Source organism: Bombina bombina, chromosome 8 (genome assembly GCF_027579735.1).
Source record: "Bombina bombina isolate aBomBom1 chromosome 8, aBomBom1.pri, whole genome shotgun sequence".
In the NCBI taxonomy this organism is placed as follows: Eukaryota; Metazoa; Chordata; class Amphibia; order Anura; family Bombinatoridae; genus Bombina; species Bombina bombina.
Window position 1 is genome coordinate 206,374,330 of NC_069506.1, and position 21,959 is coordinate 206,396,288.

The window sequence follows — 21,959 nt, forward strand, 5'->3', positions numbered from 1 at the left end:
AAGGGCACAAAACAGTGCGTATCTTAACATATCACTTTCACTTTTAACCAAATTCGGCACCCAGTATACCGGTATTAGCATCCAGTCCCATGTCCAGAAGGACACCTGCCCCCAATGTGAAGAAATAGTACATAGCAGAAAATTATTAATAAAACTAAACAAACAATTATATACATCTTCTTGCTTTACTATATACACACAGTATTGTGTATAATATTCTTAAAAGGCAACCAACTAAGAAAAATCATGTTTTAGTAACGCCATCCATATAAGACTAATTTTACTTCATATATCAAATATTCCCCCCCTTCATGACTCTGGGGGTATAGGTAGAAACCCGTGGGTGCCCACTAGAATGAACATTCATGTCAGTCCCCATCTGGTATTTTCATCCTATTCAGCCAGCTGAAGGTCCACTAGGTAGTTATTTGGTGTAAAATGGCCCAAAATCCAGGAAGGTGTTCAATCCTCTAGGTATCAGAGTGTCCAAAGTATGGATCCATCTAGTTTCCATTTGTAGGAGCCTTTTGGCTCTATTCCCTCCCCTAGTGAGTGAAGGGACCTGATCTATCAACATTGTTTTTAAGCTAGAGACACCATGATTACATCTCATGAAGTGGCGAGCCACTGGTTGATCCGAATCTCCCTTCCTTAGGGCTTCCCGGATGGCACAGCAATGGTTGTCCATCTTGTCTCTGAAGCTTGTGATAGTCTTACCAATGTAGACCAAGGAACACGGGCAAATTAGCATGTATATAACATGTGTGCTAGTGCACATACGCCTGTGGCAAATTGTGTAGTGCTTGTTGGTATGAGGGTGTGGAAAGTTTCCCCTTTCAGCATGCTGTTGCATGTTGTGCAACTTCCACAGGGAAAGCAACCCTTGCTTGTGGTTTTCATCCAAGTGTCCTTTTGGGAACATCCAACTGGATCAACTTTTACAAGTAAATCCCTCAGATTATCGGTCCTCCTGTGTCTGCGTTAGGAGCTTTACGCTGCTTTTTTGCAGATGCCAGGTGTTAGGTTTTTTTTCAGCCGGCTCTCCCCCATTGATTCCTATGGGGAAATTGTACACAAGCATGTTTTACCAGCTCACCGCTAACGTAAGCAGAGCTGGTATTGTGGTGAGATGTGGAGCTAAATTTTACTCTTTGCTCACTTTTTTGCATTTAACGCGGGGTTTCTAAAAACCCGTAATACCAGCGCTGTCTGCTAGTGATTGGTGAGCATAAACTGCTTGTTAGCACCGCTACCCTCCTAACGCAAAACTCGTAATCTAGGTGATTGTATTTGAAAAATAGAAAAACATTTTATAACGGCTTATTAAATTTGAATCCTGTGCATCTTAAAACTTGCAAAGGCAATGTAAAGAGTAAAGGGGCATTAAAACACATCACTAACCCAGGACTCAAAATTTCCACTCTCCTATTAGCCATTGGCGAGTGGAAATGTAACGGTGGTGAGTAAAATTTAGTTAATGAATGTTGAATCAATATTCACTCACTGTCCAAAGTTTTTGGGGGGGGGTGTTGTAGTAGCAAAGTTAGCACACTGTATTTGCAAAATCTACACTCCTACTGCATCATTGAGAAACACACATTTTGGACTATGTGCTAATAAATATTATCTAAAGGGATATTATATATATATCCATGAAAGGGCTGTATGGAACCTATTAGTTCTTAGAATGTTACTTCTGAGAGAGTAAACAGTGGCAGAGAGAGAGAGAGATTGGAGTGGAGAAGATAGAGTTAAGAGAGAGTGGAGAAAAAAAGAAAGGAAGAGTGAAGTGATGTGAGAGAGGTGAAAGAATGTAAAGAGAAAATATGGCCTAAGAGAGAAGGGAGAGGGTAAAAATAAAGATTGAAGAGAGGAGGGAGTGCAGAAAGATATGCAAAGGAGAGATGGTAATTGTTTAAAACAAAATTCTCCAGGTCTGATATGACCTTCCATGACTGTCAGCACTCTCTGCATGCTCTCAGTTCAACAACATCCCTTTTCTATTCAGCAGTTGTCTTCCCCATAACCCCTAGTTGATGTTGTTAACTGCTATTAACTTATTTGTGTTAATTTATTACTGTATGTAGCATTATTTAATTGATTACGGTATAAAATAAAAACAATATTAAAGATTACTGTACAATAAGACGTTTTACAATGGCTAAACATAGGCATAGAGGGGTGGAGTAGTAGGTGAGGTCTGGGCAGGCGAGTAACATTTTGGCCTGGCTAGTAGCATAGGACTTGAAATTTTGAGGCCTGACTAACCTATACAGCTGTGTATCTATAAGGAACCCGCAGTTCTTTTTTGATGACAGATTGTGAGAGCAGCATGATTTTTGCATAGATCTTAAGTGTATAGGAAATGCTTTGTTGTAGGAATCTGCTCTGTTTGGATAGAGGGATCTAACCTGAACGGTGATTGTTCAGAATTCAGGTCAGCTCCCTCTACCCACCCAGAGCAGATTCCTAATTTTCTTCACACGATTGTAGAGTATGTAATTTACTCAAGTCTTATTTATATGTTTATCTTAAATTCATAGGAATAGATTGGTCTATAAGTAACATTATTGCATGGGGTAGTTTAAGAATTGCTTCTTAAGAGAGAGGAAGAACAAAGCAGAGGGATAAGAGGTGCTTTGCTAAGATGGTATTAGAAGCATACATTGGCCTCTAGTTATCAACGTGTCTACTTACCTGCCTTTGCCGGCCCCAATACGCCCGCCTAAGCTCGCCTCACATCGCCACCGCGGACCTGAATACGCTCGCCAAAGCTTTAAAAAAAGCTGTCAAAAAACCATGCACCAAGTACCGGGCGATGAGCAGCGGACTGTGATAGTTATCACTCATCCGATCTCGCTGCTCTTCGGCTTTTTCCCAGCTTTATTGATAAGCTGTCACTAAGCACCCACACTAAACTACACTGTTCTACCCCCTATACCGGTGCCCCCGGAGCCCCCCGCAACTAAATAAAGTTATTAACCCCTAAACCGCCGCTCCTAGACCCCGCCAAAACTATAATAAATGTATTAACCCCTAAACCGCCACTATCGGACCCCGCTGCCACCTACATAATACCTATTAAACCCTATCCTGCCCCCCCTATACCGCCGCCACCTATAATAAATTTATTAACCCCTATCCTGCGGATCCCGACCCCACCGCAACTAAATAAATTGTTTAACCCCTTAACCGCCACTCCCAGACCCCGTCGCCACCTATATTAAACGTATTAACCCCTAATCTGCCCCCCTACACCGCCACAACCTATAATAAATTTATCAACCCTTATCCTGCCCCTCCTACACCACCGCAACCTATAATAAAATTATTAACCCCTAAACCTAAGTCTAACACTAACCCTAACATCCCCCTATCTTGTTAAATATTAATTAATTAAATAAATCTAAATAAATATAACTCTTATTAAATGAATTATTCCTATTTAAAACTAAATACTCACCTATAAAATAAACACTAATATAGCTACAATATTACTAATAATTATATTGTAGCTATCTTAGGATTTATTTTTATTTTACAGACAAATTTAAATTTATTTTAACTAGGTACAATAGCTATTAAATAGTTATTAACTATTTAATAGCTACCTAGATAAAATAAAGACAAATTTACCTGTAAAATAAAAACTAAACTAAGTTTCAATTACACCTAACACTACACTATCAATAAATAAATTATTCCTATTTAAAAATAAATACTTACCTGTAAAATAAACCCTAAGATAGCTACAATGTAATTAATAATTACATTGTAGCTATTTTAGGATTTATATTTATTTTACAGGTAACTTTGTATTTATTTTAACTAGGTAGAATAGTTATTAAATAGTTATTAACTATTTAATAACTACCTAGCTAAAAGAAATACAAAATTACCTGTAAAATAAATCCTAACCTAAGTTACAATTAAACCTAACACTACACTATCATTAAATAAATTAAATTAACTACAAGTAGCTACAATTAAATACAATTAAATAAAATAACTAAAGTACAAAAAATAAAAAAAACTAAGTTACAAAAAATAAAAAAATATTACAAGATTTTTAAGCTAATTACACCTAATCTAAGCCCCCTAATAAAATAACAAACCCCCAAAATAAAAAATGCCCTACCCTATTCTAAATTACAAAAGTTAACAGCTCTATTACCTTACCAGCCCTTAAAAGGGCCTTTTGCGGGGCATGCCCCAAAGTATTCAGCTCTTTTGCACGTAAAAAAAAAATACAACCCCCCCCAACATTAAAACCCACCACCCACATACCCCTACTCTAACCCACCCAAACCCCCCTTACAAAAACCTAACTCTAACCCCCTGAAGATCTCCCTACCTTTAGCCGTCTTCAGCCAGCCAACCACCGATGGAACAGAAGAGGACATCTGCAGCGGCCAAAGTCATCATCCAAGGGGTGCTGAAGAGGTCTTCCGTCCGATAGAAGTCTTCATCCATGCGGCGTCTTCAATCTTCATCCATCCGGAGTGGAGCCTTCTTCAAACAAGCCGACGCGGAGCCATCCTCTTCCAACGATGCCTACCCGACGAATGGATATTCCTTTAAGTGACGCCATCCAAGATGGCGTCTCTCGAATTCCGATTGGCTGATAGGATTCTATCAGTAAATCAGAATTAAGGTAGGAAAAATCTGATTGGCTGATGCAAGGCTCCGCTCCGGATGGATGAAGATTGAAGACGCCGCATGGATGAAGACTTCTATCGGATGGAAGACCTCTTCAGCGCCCCTTGGATGATGACTTCGGCCACTGCGGATGTCCTCTTCTGTTCCATTGGTGGTCAGCTGGCTGAAGACGGCTAAAGGTAGGATGATCTTCAGGGGGTTAGTGTTAGGTTTTTTTAAGGGGGGTTTGGGTGGGTTAGAGTAGGGGTATGTGAGTGGTGGGTTTTAATGTTGGGGGGTTGTATTTTTTTTTACATGCAAAAGAGCTGAATACTTTGGGGCATTCCCCGCAAAAGCACCTTTTAAGGGCTGGTAAGGTAATAGAGCTGTTAACTTTTGTAATTTAGAATAGGGTAGGGCATTTTTTTATTTTGGGGGGCTTTGTTATTTTATTAGGGGGCTTAGATTATGTGTAATTATCTTAAAAATCTTGTAATATATTTTTATTTTTTGTAACTTATTTTTTTTTATTTTTTGTACTTTAGTTAGTTTATTTAATTGTATTTAATTGTAGCTACTTGTAGTTAATTAATTTAATTAATTTAATGATAGTGTAGTGTTAGGTTTAATTGTAACTTAGGTTAAGATTTATTTTAAAAGGTAATTTTGTATTTATTTTAGCTAGGTAGTTATTATATAGTTAATAACTATGTAATAGCTATTGTACCTAGTTAAAATAAATACAAAGTTACCTGTAAAATAAATATAAATCATAAGATAGCTACAATGTAACTATTAATTACATTGTAGCTATCTTAGGGTTTATTTTACAGGTAAGTATTTAGTTTTAAATTGGAATAATTTATTTAATGATAGTGTAGTGTTAGGTGTAATTGAAACTTAGGTTAGTTTTTATTTTACAGGTAAATTTGTGTTTATTTTATCTAGGTAGCTATTAAATAGTTAATAACTATTTAATAGCTATTGTACCTAGTTAAAATAAATTTAAATTTGCCTGTAAAATAAAAATAAATCCTAAAATAGCTACAATATAATTATTAGTAATATTGTAGCTATATTAGGGTTTATTTTATAGGTAAGTATTTAGTTTTAAATAGGAATAATTAATTTAATAAGAGTTATATTTATTTAGATTTATTTTATTAATATTTAAGATAGGGGGGTGTTAGGGTTAGTGTTAGACTTAGGTTTAGGGGTTAATAATTGTATTATAGGTTGCGGCGGTGTAGGGGGGGCAGGATAGGGGTTGATAAATTTATTATAGGTGGCGACAGTGTAGGGGGGCAGATTAGGGGTTAATAAGTTTAATATAGGTGGGGACGGGGTCCGGGAGTAGCGGTTTAGGGGTTAAACAATTTATTTAGTTGCGGCGGGGTCCGGGATCCGCAGGATAGGGGTTAATAAATTTATTATAGGTGGCGGCAGTATAGGGGGTCAGGATAGGGGTTAATAGGTATTATGTAGGTGGCGGCGGGGTCCGGGAGCGGCGGTTTAGGGGTTAATACATTTATTATAGTTGCGGCGGGGTCCGGGAGCGGCGATTTAGGGCTTAGCATGTTTAAAATAGGTGGTGGCGGTGTAGGGGGGCAGATTAGGGGTGTTTAGACTTGGGGTACATGTTAGGGTGTTAGGTGTACACACTTCCCATAGGAATCAATGGGATGTCGGGCAGCAGTGAACATCGACTTTCGCTATGGTTAGACTCCCATTGATTCCTATGGGATCCACCACCTCCAGGGCGGCAGATTGAAAACCAGGTACGCTGGGCCAGAAAAGTGCCGAGCGTACCTGCTAGTCTTTTGATAACTCCCAAAAGTAGTCAGATTGTGCCGAACTTGTGTTCGGAACATCTGGAGTGACGTAAGAATCGATCTGTTTCGGACTGAGTCCAGCGGATCAAAGGTTACATCACTATATTCTACTTTTGATGGTCTGTAGGGCTTGATAACTTAGGTGAATCAGCCTCGCCACAAATACGCTGCGGAATTCCAGCGTATTTTAGCTTGACGGCTTGATAACTAGAGGCCAATGACACATTTAGAAAAAAAAATATAGATAAAAATTCACTACCTACTACAGAAGAAAAAAATAAATAAGACTGGTATATTAGATAAAAAAATATTATGAATTTCCTGTTTTTATATGTTTGAGAACCTAAAGAGTTTGTCATAAAAAAAAAATAAGGCATATTTAACTAAAAAAATGTCTGACACACAACTTACTATATGGAGACATATCTACAACAGGCCCTGTAAATAAGCTAAAGGGACGCTCAAGTCAAAATTAAACTTTCATGATTCAGATAGAGCATGTCATTTTAAACAACTTTCCAATTTACTTCCATTAACAAAATGTGCACAGTCTTTTTTTTATTTACACTTGTTGGGTCAACAGATCCTACTGAGCATGTGCAAGATTCACAGAATATACATATGTGCATTTGTAATTGGCTGATGGCTGTCACGTGATACAGGGGAGTGGAAATAGCCATATCTTTGAAATTTGTCAGAAAAAAATCTACCACTCATTTGAGTATTGCATTGTCTTTTTATCATGCATTTGTTGATTATGCCGATCTACTGTTATTTACTGGTTCTTTGAAACTAACTGCAAAGATTCACTTCAAATTTTTAGGTTAATTTTAGCTAAGATAACAACTTGTCCAGAGTTATAAACATTTGACAATATAACATTTTTAATGTGAATTTTTTTTAAATATATTCCTGCAAAGTACATCCATAAGATGTTAATAGTAGTTACTGTACTTCAAATTAAGGTAAGACAAGAAAGGTTAAAAGAATGTTTAAAACAAATGTATATTAAACACACAGTAGTATATTTATTTCCTAAGATATGGAGAGTCCACTTAAGAGCTTGAGTTTGAAACCAGCTGCAGCTACTTGCATCTTATGTTGTAGACAGAGGGATATGCGCGCCTTTTCCTTGCTGCGTAGTTTCCTCTCCCTGCTGGTCATGTGACTTCTCTCTGCTGTCGGATATTCATGGAGCGGAGTGGCATCATTGAATTTCAGTCTCTTCAGTGTCAATCTACTATATGATCGTTTTAGAGACTACTGGCAGCGAAATTGTGGTATTAAAAATTCTTAAAGTGACAGTGTATTTAAAAAAATTCTACAATTTGGGGAATTTTTTATTTAGTATTATGAACATAGACCAAGACTCTGGGTTTTTTGACAAATGCTTGTTATGCCTAGAGGCACATATTGTTTTGCCTATGCAATTCTGTGCTGCATGCTTAGCTAGAACACTTCAATTTAAAGATAAATTGTTGCCCTCTGAGCCCAATGTTTCTCAGGATGATGCTGTTCAGTAATGCCACAGCTTTCTCCTCAAATTTTCCAAGCCTCTATGGCAGGGGTGTCCAAACTTTGCTCTCCAGAGGTTTTGGAACTACATTTCCCATGATGCTCAGCTAGATAAAATGCTGGCTGAGCATCATGGGAAATGTAGTTCCAAAACCTCTGGAGAGCAAAGTTTGGACACCCCTGCTCTATGGCATCACCTACGGTGCCCTGGATGAGTTTATTGGCCAATGAACTTGGTCAATGTAACTAGTAATATAGCTAAGAGATATACACCTAGATTACGAGTCTTGCATTAGCCTTAAAAAGCAGCATTAAGAGGTCCTAACGTTGCTTTTTAACGCCCGCTGGTATTACGAGTCCTGCAGGTACAGGTGTACCGCTCACTTTTTAAATTAGACTCGGAAATACCGTAAATCTACTTACGTCAATTGCATATCCTATATTTTCAATGGGACTTGCATAGGGCCGGTATTACGAGTCTGACCAAAAGTGAGCGGTAGACCCTCTCCTGTCAAGCCTGGTACTGCATTTTAAATTCAGTAGTTGAGTTTTACACTACAACGCTGTAGCATAAAACTCTTAACTAAAGTGCTAAAAAGTACACTAACACCCATAAACTACCTAATAACCCCTAAACCGAGGCCCCCCACATCGCAAACACTAAAATAAATATTTTAACCCCTAATCTGCTGAACCAGACATCGCCACCACTATAATAAATATATTAACCCCTAAACCGCCACACTCCCGCATCGCAAACACTAGTTAAATATTATTAACCCCTAATCTGCCGTCCCTAACATCGCCGCCACCTACCTACATTTATTAACCCCTAATCTGCCTCCCCCAACGTCGCCGCCACTATATTAAATGTATTAACCCATAAACCTAAATCTAACCCTAACCCTACCCCCCCTAACTTAAATATAATTAAAATAAATCTAAATAAAATCACTACAATTCACTAAATAATTCATATTTAAAACTAAATACTTACCTATAAAATAAACCCTAAACTAGCTACAATATAACTAATAGTTACATTGTTGCTATCTTAGGGTTTATTTTGATTTTACAGGCAACTTTGTATTTATTTTAACTAGGTAGAATACAGGGAGTGCAGAATTATTAGGCAAATGAGTATTTTGACCACATCATCCTCTTTATGCATGTTGTCTTACTCCAAGCTGTATAGGCTCGAAAGCCTACTACCAATTAAGCATATTAGGTGATGTGCATCTCTGTAATGAGAAGGGGTGTGGTCTAATGACATCAACACCCTATATCAGGTGTGCATAAATATTAGGCAACTTCTTTTCCTTTGGCAAAATGGGTCAAAAGAAGGACTTGACAGGCTCAGAAAAGTCAAAAATAGTGAGATATCTTGCAGAGGGATGCAGCACTCTTAAAATTGCAAAGCTTCTGAAGCATGATCATCGAACAATCAAGCGTTTCATTCAAAATAGTCAACAGGGTCGCAAGAAGCGTGTGGAAAAACCAAGGCGCAAAATAACTGCCCATGAACTGAGAAAAGTCAAGCGTGCAGCTGCCAAGATGCCACTTGCCACCAGTTTGGCCATAATTCAGAGCTGCAAGATCACTGGAGTGCCCAAAAGCACAAGGTGTGCAATACTCAGAGACATGGCCAAGATAAGAAAGGCTGAAAGACGACCACCACTGAACAAGACACACAAGCTGAAACGTCAAGACTGGGCCAAGAAATATCTCAAGACTGATTTTTCTAAGGTTTTATGGACTGATGAAATGAGAGTGAGTCTTGATAGGCCAGATGGATGGGCCCGTGGCTGGATTGGTAAAGGGCAGAGAGCTCCAGTCCGACTAAGATGCCAGCAAGGTGGAGGTGGAGTACTGGTTTGGGCTGGTATCATCAAAGATGAGCTTGTGGGGCCTTTTCGGGTTGAGGATGGAGTCAAGCTCAACTCCCAGTCCTACTGCCAGTTTCTGGAAGACACCTTCTTCAAGCAGTGGTACAGGAAGAAGTCTGCATCCTTCAAGAAAAACATGATTTTCATGCAGGACAATGCTCCATCACACGCGTCCAAGTACTCCACAGCGTGGCTGGCAAGAAAGGGTATAAAAGAAGAAAATCTAATGACATGGCCTCCTTGTTCACCTGATCTGAACCCCATTGAGAACCTGTGGTCCATCATCAAATGTGAGATTTACAAGGAGGGAAAACAGTACACCTCTCTGAACAGTGTCTGGGAGGCTGTGGTTGCTGCTGCACGCAATGTTGATGGTGAACAGATCAAAACACTGACAGAATCCATGGATGGCAGGCTTTTGAGTGTCCTTGCAAAGAAAGGTGGCTATATTGGTCACTGATTTGTTTTTGTTTTGTTTTTGAATGTCAGAAATGTATATTTGTGAATGTTGAGATGTTATATTGGTTTCACTGGTAAAAATAAATAATTGAAATGGGTATATATTTGTTTTTTGTTAAGTTGCCTAATAATTATGCACAGTAATAGTCACCTGCACACACAGATATCCCCCTAAAATAGCTATAACTAAACCCAAACTAAAAACTACTTCCAAAACTATTCAGCTTTGATATTAATGAGTTTTTTGGGTTCATTGAGAACATGGTTGTTGTTCAATAATAAAATTAATCCTCAAAAATACAACTTGCCTAATAATTCTGCACTCCCTGTAGTTATTAAATAGTTATTAACTATTTAATAACTACCTAGTTAAGATAAATACAAAAGTACCAGTAAAATAAAACCTAACTACAATTAAACCTAACACTACACTATAATTAAATAAATTAACTACATTAAATACAATTAATTACAATTAAATAAAATTATCTAAATTACAAAAAAAAACCACTAAATTACAGAAAATAATAAAATAATTACAAGATTTTTAAACTAATTACACCTACTCTAATCCCCTAACAAAATAAAAAAGCCCCCAAAAATAAAAAAAAAGCTCTACTCTACACTAAATTACAAATAGTCCTTAAAAGGGCCTTTTGCGGGGCATTGCCCCAAAGAAATCATCTCTTTTACCTGTAAAAAAAAGTACAAATACGCCCCCAACATTAAAACCCATGCAATCAGCCAATAGGATTGAAGTTCAATCCTATTGGCTGATCCAATCAGCCAATAGGATTGAGCTGGCATTCTATTGGCTGTTCCAATCAGCCAATAGAATGCAAGCTCAATCCTATTGGCTGATTGCATCATCCAATAGGATTTTTTCTACCTTAATTCCTATTGGCTGATAGGATTCTATCAGCTAATCGGAATTGAAGGGACGCCATCTTGGATAACTAAATAATTACAAGCTTTTTATACTAATTACACCTACTCTAGTGGAGTTAGCGCTCCAATTGTAATCTGGCCCATGCTTGGAATGTTTAGCCTTTTCTATTTTTTGAGTAATTTAACTGCTTGGGTTGGATTTATTTAGTGTACTTTTAGAACCATGCAGTATGTGTTGATGTCTATATTTAACAAGGTTTTAAAAGTTATCCATTAATCCTCTGTATTTTTTATTAGAGAATACTTTGTCCCAATTTATATTTACCAATTTCCTTGAATCATTCATTTTGCTTTCTTGAAATTAAAAGTCTTAGCTGAACCCTTATAACACTGCTTATGGAACGTGAGTTCAAAATTGACTATGTTATGATCACTATTACCCAATACCCAAATGTTCTTAGACTTCTATGTTTGATATTATTTCGGTATTGTTTGATAGCACTAAATAGAACATAGCTTTTTTTCATAGTTGACTCCTCTATAAATTGTGTCATTAAGTTATATTTGGGAACATTTAAAAATCTATCACCTAAATTGCGAGTTTTGCATTAGAAGCTGTGCGGTTCTAACGAGCAGTTTATGCTCACTGCTCACTTACAGACAGTGCTGGTACAAAGGATTTTTAGAAACTCGGCGTTAACAGCAAAAAAGTGAGCGAAGAGCAAAATTTAGCTTCTCATCTCACCTCAATACCAGCACTGCTTACGTTAGCGGTGAGCTGGTAAAACGTGCTTGTGCACGATTTCCCTATAGGAATCAATAGGGGAGAGCCGGCTAAAAAAAAAAACCTAACACCTGCAAAAAAGCAGCGTAAAGCTTCTAACACAGCCCCATTGATTCCTATGGGGAAATACTTTTTATGTCTACACCTAACACCCTAACATGAACCCCAAGTCTAAACACCCCTAATCTTATACTTATTAACCCTTAATCTGCCGCCCTCGACATCACCAACACCTACATTATATTATTAACCCCTAATCTGCCGCTCCGGACACCGCCGCCACCTACATTATACTTATGAACCCCTAATGTGCTGCCCCCAACATTGCCGAACCCTACATTATATTTATTAACCCCTAATCTGCCGTCCCCAATGTTGCCGCAACCTATCTACATTTATTAACCCCTAATCTGCTGCCCACAATGTCGACACCACTATTATAAAGTTATTAACCCCTAAACCTAAGTCTAACCCTAACCCCCCTAACTTAAATATAATTTATATAAATCTAAATAAAATTACTACAATTACCTAAATAATTCCTATTTAAAACTAAATACTTACCTATAAAATAAACCATAAGATAGCTACAATATAACTAATAGTTACATTGTATCTAGCTAAGGGTTTATTTTTATTTTACAGGCAACTTTGTATTTATTTTAACTAGGTACAATAGTTATTATTAAATAGTTATTAACTATTTAATAACTACCTAATTAAAATAAAGACAAATTTACCTGTAAAATAAAACCTAACCTAAGTTACAATTACACCTAACACTACACTATAATTAAAAAAAATCCCTAAACTAAATACAATTAATTACAATTAAATAAAATTATCTAAATTACGAAAAAAAAATAAACACTAAATTACAGAAAATAATAAAATAATCGGAATTGAAGGGACGCCATCTTGTATGACGTCACTTAAAGGTAATCTCATTTAGTAAGAAGACTCCGGATGAAGAAAATGCTCCGCGTCGGATGTCTTGAAGATGGACCTGCTCCACGCCGGATGGATGAAGATAGAAAATGCCGTCTGGATGAAGACTTCTGCGCGTCTGGAGGACCTCTTCTGCCCGGCTTTGATGAAGACTTCTGCCCGTCTGGAGGACCACTTCTACCCGGTCTGGTGAAGATGTCTCATGGTAGGGTGATCTTCAAGGGGTTTAGTGTTAGGTTTTTTTAAGGGGGGATTGGGTGGGTTTTAGAGTAGGGTTGGTTGTGTGGGTGGTGGGTTTTAATGTTGGGGGGGTATTTGAACTTTTGTTTTACAGGTAAAAGAGCTGATTACTTTGGGGCAATGGCCCGCAAAAGGCCCTTTTAAGGGCTATTTGTAATTTAGTGTAGGGTTGGGCTTTTTTTTATTTTGGGGGTCTTTTTTATTTGTTAGGGGGATTAAAGTAGGTGTAATTAGTTTAAAAATCTTGTAATTATTTTATTATTTTCTGTAATTTAGTGTTTGTTTGTTTTTTGTACTTTTGTACTAGTGTTAGGTGTTAGTGTAACTTAGGTTAGGTTTTATTTTACAGGTAAATTTGTCTTTATTTTAACTAGGTAGTTATTAAATAGTTAATAACTATTTAATAACTATTCTACCTAGTTAAAATAAATACAAAGTTGCCTTTAAAATAAAAGTAAACCCTAAGCTAGCTACAATGTAACTATTAGTTATATTGTAGCTAGTTTAGGGTTTATTTTATAGGTATTTAGTTTTAAATAGGAATTATTTAGGTAATTGTAGTAATTTTATTTAGATTTATTGTAATTATATTTAAGTTAGGGGGTGTTAGGGTTAGACTTAGGTTTAGGGGTTAATACATTTAATATAGTGGCAGCGACGTTGTGGGCGGCAGATTAGGGGTTAATAAATGTAGGTAGGTGTCGGCGACGTAAGGGACGGCAGATTAGGGGTTAATAATATTTAACTAGTGTTTGCGATGCGGGAGTGCGGCGGTTTAGGGGTTAATATATTTATTATAATGGCGGCAATGTCCGGTTCGGCAGAATAGGGGTTAAAATATTTATTTTAGTGTTTGCGATGTGGGGGGGGGCTCGGTTTAGGGGTTAATAGGTAGTTTATGGGTGTTAGTGTACTTTTTAGCACTTTTCTTAGGAGTTTTATGCTATGGCGTTGTAGTTTAAAACTCTTAACTACTGACTTTAAAATGCGGTACCAGGCTTGACAGGAGAGGGTCTACCGCTGACTTTTGGTCAGACTCGTAATACCGGCGCTATGCAAGTCCCATTGAAAATATAGGATACGCAATTGACGTAAGTGGATTTGCGGTATTTCCGAGTCTGTCCAAAAAAAAGTGAGCGGTGAGCCTGTCATTTCAATACTCGTAATACCAGCGGGTGTTAAAAAGCAGCGTTGGGACCGGCCAACGCTGCTTTTTAAGCCTAACGCACAACTCGTAAAATAGCCAAATATTAGCTGTTAAAAGTGAATTACCTAAGATTAAACCAGTACCTAGATTTTATTTTATCACATTTTTTGGCCTTTTGTTTATTTGAGTGAGTACTTAAACTCCATTAATAAAAGATGTTTCCAAATAAGGGCCACATTACAAGTGGAATGCTATCTTCACGTGTGCCTGTTAAGGACAAATTTGCCCATTTACGGGTGCAAGTTAAATAACCATTCAATACAAGTGGCTGGTTAATGTGACTGTGAGCTTGCTCTAAATCAAATCTCTGGTTAATGAAAAAAGTTGCCCAAATTACCCCAAAATAAAGAGGAAAGTAGAGTATCATTAAATAAACATATGAGCATCTTTATATTTTTCATAAAAAACTTGGTTTAAATGGTTTAAAGTGACGGGATGTGGGGGTGTTATAAAACTGAAAGTGCCTTTACATGGAGGTGAATAGGGGACTGTGTTTTCATTTTAATATATATATATACATACTTATTGTGTTAATATGTGTATATACACATATAAACACAAATATATTTGTATTTATTCATATACATATATATTTATGTATTGCAGCTTAACGCTGGGCGATTTGCCCCCTGCGCTGTGCTAGGTGTTTTGCCATGTCTATCAGCATCAGAACGAGGCTCCCATTGAAGCCTATAAAAGCATGCACTCATGAGCGCAAGATTTCCGGGGCACATTTACGTACACTCGTATTACTGAGTAGAGCTCAAATATGGCGCTTCACTCGTAATCTAAGTAAAAAAGAAAAAATGCATACATTTGCAGAGAGTATTATGTTTGAAAACATTAGAGAAAAGGTCATTCTTTTGTATTGAATAATTATTTACATTGAATAATAATTTTAAAGCAAATTCAACAGTTAAACCAGTTTCTTTGACATTTACCATAAAAACATAACTCATAATTTGGTAATTAGAAAAAGTTTAACCTTTAGAAAAATATACATTTGTGTTTTAGAAACTAATAATAGTTTGTTTTTTTATTTGCAGCAAGCAAAAAAGCAACTTGCACTTTTCTAACAAGCACAGTAAAAATGCAGAATGCCTACAGTGTAAAAAATATTTATCAGACCCTTGTGTACTTGTTCAATGAAGCCGTAAATGTGAGATAAAATCCAGTGTAGAAAAATGGAAGAAAATTCTCTCCTGCCAACCTTTTCAAAGTCATTAGTTTCATAATGTGTCCAAAGGAGCAAAAGCAAAAAGCATCAATTTAATATTTGGTCTTTAGCCACAACCTTTTAATTACCAGACACAAAGCAATATATGCTCAGTAATAGACTTGAATAATTTTCCCATACTAAATTGAATTTTGAATATAGTAAACATTGGTTTGTTGCATTATGTTAAGCTTTTTAATGACCTGTTTTTTTGTCCTGCTGTTGCGCAGATGACGTTCATGTTCACAAACTGGATACTTTTCACTCGCTGCTTTTCAAAGGCTTTTGGCAAAATTTGTTCTATGCTTTGCAAAATATCATAGTGGCTGAAATCTTTTTCCGACTATTAGTAATAAAAAAGAAAGAAAAAAAATCAGACGTATTTTAGTAGGCTTTTGAGATGTGTCATGGCCTTGATAAAAGCTATATAATGTTATTTTTGAAGTAATAATATTGTAATATAATCTTTCTGTGTAACAATGTAATTTTTTGCTAACCAAGATGGTCATTACAATGTCCTGCATTTTTTATTATTCAAATGTTTTATGGTTCAAAGTCCCCAGTAGGGCTGTGTAAATGTCTGCAAAATTACATTTAAATGGTAGAACAAATAATTCTATACATATTGCTATTTCAAATGAGCCATTCCATTAAAAAATAGTAACGTTATATTCTGTTGTTCATTCCTATAGACAGCCTGAATTCAAAATGAGTGTGTTAAAATCAGTATTAGAATTTTATTTCATTCTTGTAATTGGCAAGAGTCCATGAACTAGTGACATACTGGATATACAATCCTACCAGGAGGGGCAAAGTTTCCCAAACCTCAAAATGCCTATAAATACACCCCTTGCCACACCCACAATTCAGTTTTACAAACTTTGCCTCCTATGGAGGTGGTGAAGTAAGTTTGTGCTAAGATTTCTACGTTGATATGCGCTTCTCAGCATTGTTGAAGCCCTATTCCTCTCAGAGTACAGCGAATGTCAGAGGGACGTGAAGGGAGTATCACTTATTTGAATGCAATAATTTCCCTAACGGGGGTCTATTTCATAGGTTCTCGTTATCGGTCCTAGAGATTCATCTCCTACATCCCTTTTCAGATCGACGATATACTCTCAATTTACCATTACCTCTACTAATAACTGTTTTAGTACTGGTTTGGCTATCTGCTATATGTGGATGGGTGTCTTTTGGTAAGTATGTTTTCATTACTTTAGACACTCTCAGCTATGGTTTGGCACTTTATGCATTTATATAAAGTTCTAACTATATGTATTGTACTTATATTTGCCATGAGTCAGGTTCATGTATTTCCTTCTGCAGACTGTCAGTTTCATATTTGGGAATATAAACATTTTAAGAAATGTATTTCTTACCCGGGGTTTACTCTTTTTTCAAATTGACTACATCTTGCAATTGCGGGTATTAGGCCCGCGGGTGCGTCAAATGCTAAACTTTATTGCGTCATTCTTGGCGCGAAAATATTTTTGGCGTGAAAAAATACGTTTATGACGCAACTTCATCATTTCCGGCGTCATACGTGACGCTGAGATTTTTCACACAGCGGCGTGATTAGTGACGCGAGTGTGTCATTTCCGGTTATTTTTGGCGCCAAAAAAGTTTACGTTACGTTGTGCGTCATACTAGGCGCCAAACTTTTTAATTATTTCAATACCCCTGGTATGTTTGCCTCTTGCTTTTTTTCTCTATCAGAGGCCTATGCTATTTCATTTTTTCCCATTCCTGAAACTGTCATATAAGGAAATAGACATTTTTGCTTTATATGTTGTTTTTTCTCTTACATTGTGCAAGATGTCCCAATCTGACCCTGTCTCAGAGGTTTCTGCTGGAACATTGCTGCCTGACATCGGTTCTACCAAAGCTAAGTGCATTTGTTGTAAAATTGTAGAAATGATTCCACCGAATGTCATTTGTAATAGTTGTCATGATAAACTTTTACATGCAGATAGTGTTTCCATCAGTAATAGTACATTGCCAGTTGCAGTTCCTTCAACTTCTAATGTGCATGATATACCTGTAAATTTTAAAGAATTTGTTTCTGATTTTATTCTGAAGGCTTTGTCTGCATTTCCACCTTCTAATAAATGAAAAAGGTCTTTTAAAACTTCTCATTTAGCTGATGAAATTCCAAATGACCAGCAACATAATAATTTATCCTCTTCTGATGAGGATCTATCTGATTCAGAAGATCCTTCCTCAGACATTGACACTGACAAATCTACTTATTTATTTAAAATAGAGTATATGTGTTCTTTATTAAAAGAAGTGTTAATTACTTTGGATATTGAGGTAACCAGTCCTCTTGACGTTCAGTCTAATAAACGTTTAAATGTTGTTTTTAAACCTCCTGTGGTTTCTCCAGGTGTTTTTCCTATTCCTGAGGCTATTTCTGATATGATTTCTAAGGAATGGAATAAGCAAGGTACTTCTTTTATTCCTTCTTCATGGTTTAAAAAATTGTATCCTTTACCAGCAAAAGCTATAGAGTTTTGGGAAAAAATCCCCAAAGTTGATGGGGCTATTTCTACTCTTGCTAAACGTACCACTATTCCTATGGAAGATAGTACTTCCATTAAGGATCCTTTCGATAGGAAGCTTGAATCCTATCTAAGGAAGGCCTATTTATATTCAGGTCATCTTCTCAGAACTGCTATTTCTTTGGCTGATGTTGCGGCTGCATCAACTTTCTGGTTGGAGAATTTAGCGCAACATGAATTGGATTCTGACATATCTAGCATTATTCGCTTACTGCAGCATGCTAATCATTTTATTTGTGATGCCATTTTTGATATTATCAAAATTGATGTTAGATCCATGTCTTTAGCTGTATTAGCTAGAAGAGGTTTGTGGCTTAAATCTCGGAATGCTGATATGACATCTAAATCTAGATTACTATCTCTTTCTTTCCAAGGTAATAATTTATTTGGTTCTCAGTTGGATTCTATTATTTCAACTATCACTGGGGGAAAAGGAGTTTTTGTGCCTCAGGATAAAAAACCTAAGTGTAAATCTAAGGCTTCTAACCGTTTTCGTTCCTTTCGTCAGAATAAGGAACAAAAACTTAATCCTCCCCCCAAGGAATCTGCTTCCAATTGGAAGCCTTCCTCAAATTGGAATAAATCCAAGCCATTTAGGAAACCAAAGTCAGCCCCTAAGTCTGCATGAAGGTGCGGCCCTCATTCCAGCTCAGCTGGTAGGGGGCAGATTAAGGTTTTTCAAGGATTTTTGGATAGAATCTGTCCAAAATCAATGGATTCAGAGCATTGTCTCTCAAGGGTATCGCATAGGATTCAGAGTAAGACCTCCTGTGAGAAGATTTTTTCTCTCACGTATCCCGATAAATCCAGTAAAAGCTCAGGCTTTTCTGAAGTGTGTTTCAGACCTGGAGTCTTCAGGGGTAATCATGCCAGTTCCTCCTCAGGAACAAGGTTTGGTTTGGGGTTTTATTCAAACCTATTAATTGTACCAAAAAAAGAAAATGTATTCAGACCAGTTCTGGATCTGAAAATTTTGAATCGTTATGTAAGAGTACCAACTTTCAAGATGGTGACTATAAGGACTATTCTGCCTTTTGTTCAGCAAGGACATTATATGTCCACAATAGACTTGCAGGATGCACACCTTCATATTCCGATTCATCCAGAACACTATCAGTTTCTGAGATTCTCTTTTCTAGACAAGCATTACCAATTTGTTGCTCTTCCATTTGGCCTAGCAACAGCTCCAAGAATCTTTTCAAAGGTTCTGGGTGCCCTACTATCTGTAATCAGAGAACAGGGTATTGCGGTGTTTCCTTATTTGGACGATATATTGGTACTAGCTCAGTCTTTACGTACTGCAGAATCTCACACAAATCAACTAGTGTTGTTTCTTCGGAAACATGGTGGGAGGATCAATTTACCAAATTCCTCAGACAAGGGTCACCTTTTTAGGCTTCCAGATAGATTCATTGTCCATGACTCTGTCTCTAACAGACAAGAGACATTTAAAATTGGTCGCAGCATGCCGGCACCTTCAGTCTCAGTAATTGCCTTCAGTGGCTATGTGCATGGAAGTTTTAGGTCTCATGACTGCAGCATCAGATGCAATCCCCTTTGCTCGTTTTCACATGAGACCTCTACAGCTTTGTATGCTGAATCAATGGTGCAGGGATTATACAAAGATATCACAATTAATATCCTTGAATCCCAATGTACGACACTCTCTGACATGGTGGATAGATCACCATCGTTTGGTTCAAGGGGCTTCTTTTGTTCGGCCAACCTGGACTGTGATGTCAACAGATGCGAGTCTTTCAGGTTGGGGAGCTGTTTGGGGATCTCTGACAGCACAAGGGGTTTGGAAATCTCAAGAGGCGAGATTACCAATAAATATTTTAGAACTCCGTGCAATTCTCAGGGCTCTTCAGTTCTGGCCTCTGCTAAAGAGAGAACCGTTCATTTGTTTTCAGACAGACAATATCACAACTGTGGCTTCTGTCAATCATCAGGGTGGGACTCACAGTCCCCAAGCTATGAAAGAAGTATCTCAGATACTTGCTTGGGCGGAATCCAGCTCCTGTCTAATCTCTGCAGTGCATATCCCAGGTGTAGACAATTGGGAGGCGGATTATCTCAGCCGCCAGACTTTACATCCAGGGGAGTGGTCTCTCCATCCAGATATGTTTTCTCAGATTGTTCAGATGTGGGGTCTTCCAGAGATAGATCTCATGGCCTCTCATCTAAACAAGAAACTTCCCAGATACCTGTCCAGGTCCAGGGATGTGCAGGCGGAAGCAGTGGAGGCGCTGACACTTCCTTGGTGTTATCATCCTGCTTACATCTTCCCGCCTCTAGTTCTCCTTCCAAGAGTGATCTCCAATATCATCATGGAACAGTCTTTTGTGTTGCTGGTGGCTCCAGCATGGCCACACAGGTTTTGGTATGCGGATCTGGTTCGGATGTCCAGTTGCCCACCTTGGCCACTTCCGTTACGGCCGGACCTACTATCTCAAGGTCCGTTTTTCCATCAGGATCTCAAATCCTTAAATTTGAAGGTATGGGAATTGAATGCTTAGTTCTAAGTCATAGAGGTTTCTCTGACTCAGTGATTAATACTATGTTACAAGCTCATAAATCTGTCTCTAGAAAGATTTATTATAGAGTTTGGAAGACTTACATTTCATGGTGTTCTTCTCATAAATTCTCCTGGCATTCTTTTAGAATTCCTAGAATTTTACAGTTTCTTCAGGATGGTTTGGATAAGGGTTTGTCTGCAAGTTCCTTGAAAGGACAAATCTCTGCTCTTTCTGTTTTATTTCACAGAAAGATTGCTATACTTCCTGATATACACTGTTTTGTACAGACCTTAATTCGTATTATGCCTGTCATTAAGTCAATTTCCAATTGACAATTATTTCCAAATTTCCTTTGTTGATGCTTTCTACTCCTTTCTTATCACCCCACTGCTTGGCTATTCGTTAAACTGAATTGTGGGTGTGGTGAGGGGGTGTATTTATAGGCATTTTGAGGTTTGGGAAACTTTGCCCCTCCTGGTAGGATTGTATATCCCATATGTCACTAGCTCATGGACTCTTGCCAATATGAAAGAAATGAATTTATCAAGTAAGTTCTTACATAAATTATGTTTTTTTACTATTTTTGGAGTGCAATTGATAGTGCAGAGTGTGTTGTCTTTTGAGCATCTTCATTAATTGAATAATGCACAATTTTGTATTACAAGTGTTAGTTAAATATTTTAAACAAAACATTTTTAATTGAAGCTTCTGTTGATCAGATTTGCAAAGCTGCAACTTGGTCCTCTTTGCATACATTTACTAAATTCTTCTACCTTTTTGATGTATTTGCTTCTTCTGAAGCAGTTTTTGGTAGAAAGGTTCTTCAGGCAGCTGTTTCAGTTTGATTCTTCTGCTTTTGATTTAAGTGTTTTTCTTTCAAAAATGAAAATAAACTTATTTTTTTGGGTTGTGGATTAATTATCATAAATTATGATTTTTTACTATTTTTGGAGTGCAATTGATAGTGCAGAGTGTGTTGTCTTTTGAGCAACTTCATTAATTGAATAATGCACAATTTTGTATTACAAGTGTAAGTTAAATATTTTAACCAAAACTTTTTTATTGCACCTTATTCTTTTTATGGATAGAGTAGGGTGTGCTATAAGCGTGAATGATGAGCTTGTATTACAAGTAGTGAATTAAGTGTTGTGATTGAGTGAAATCCAAATTATCACTATAAAATGTAGCACTTTTTAAGACCTTAAAGGGACATGAAACCAGAAAAAAATATTTTATGATTTAGGTAGAACATACAATTTTAAACAG

At 37.1% G+C, this 21,959-nt stretch overlaps 1 protein-coding gene across 1 annotated transcript in view; it reads right to left on the reverse strand.

The window, feature by feature from the left end:
- Positions 1–21,959, reverse strand: part of C8H19orf81 (chromosome 8 C19orf81 homolog) — a 227,323-nt gene that overhangs the window by 44,328 nt on the left and 161,036 nt on the right. Inside the window, exon 3 of the mRNA XM_053691068.1 lies at positions 15,817–15,956. Coding sequence (XP_053547043.1) covers positions 15,817–15,956 — 140 coding nt within the window. The remainder of the gene's footprint in view (positions 1–15,816; positions 15,957–21,959) is intronic.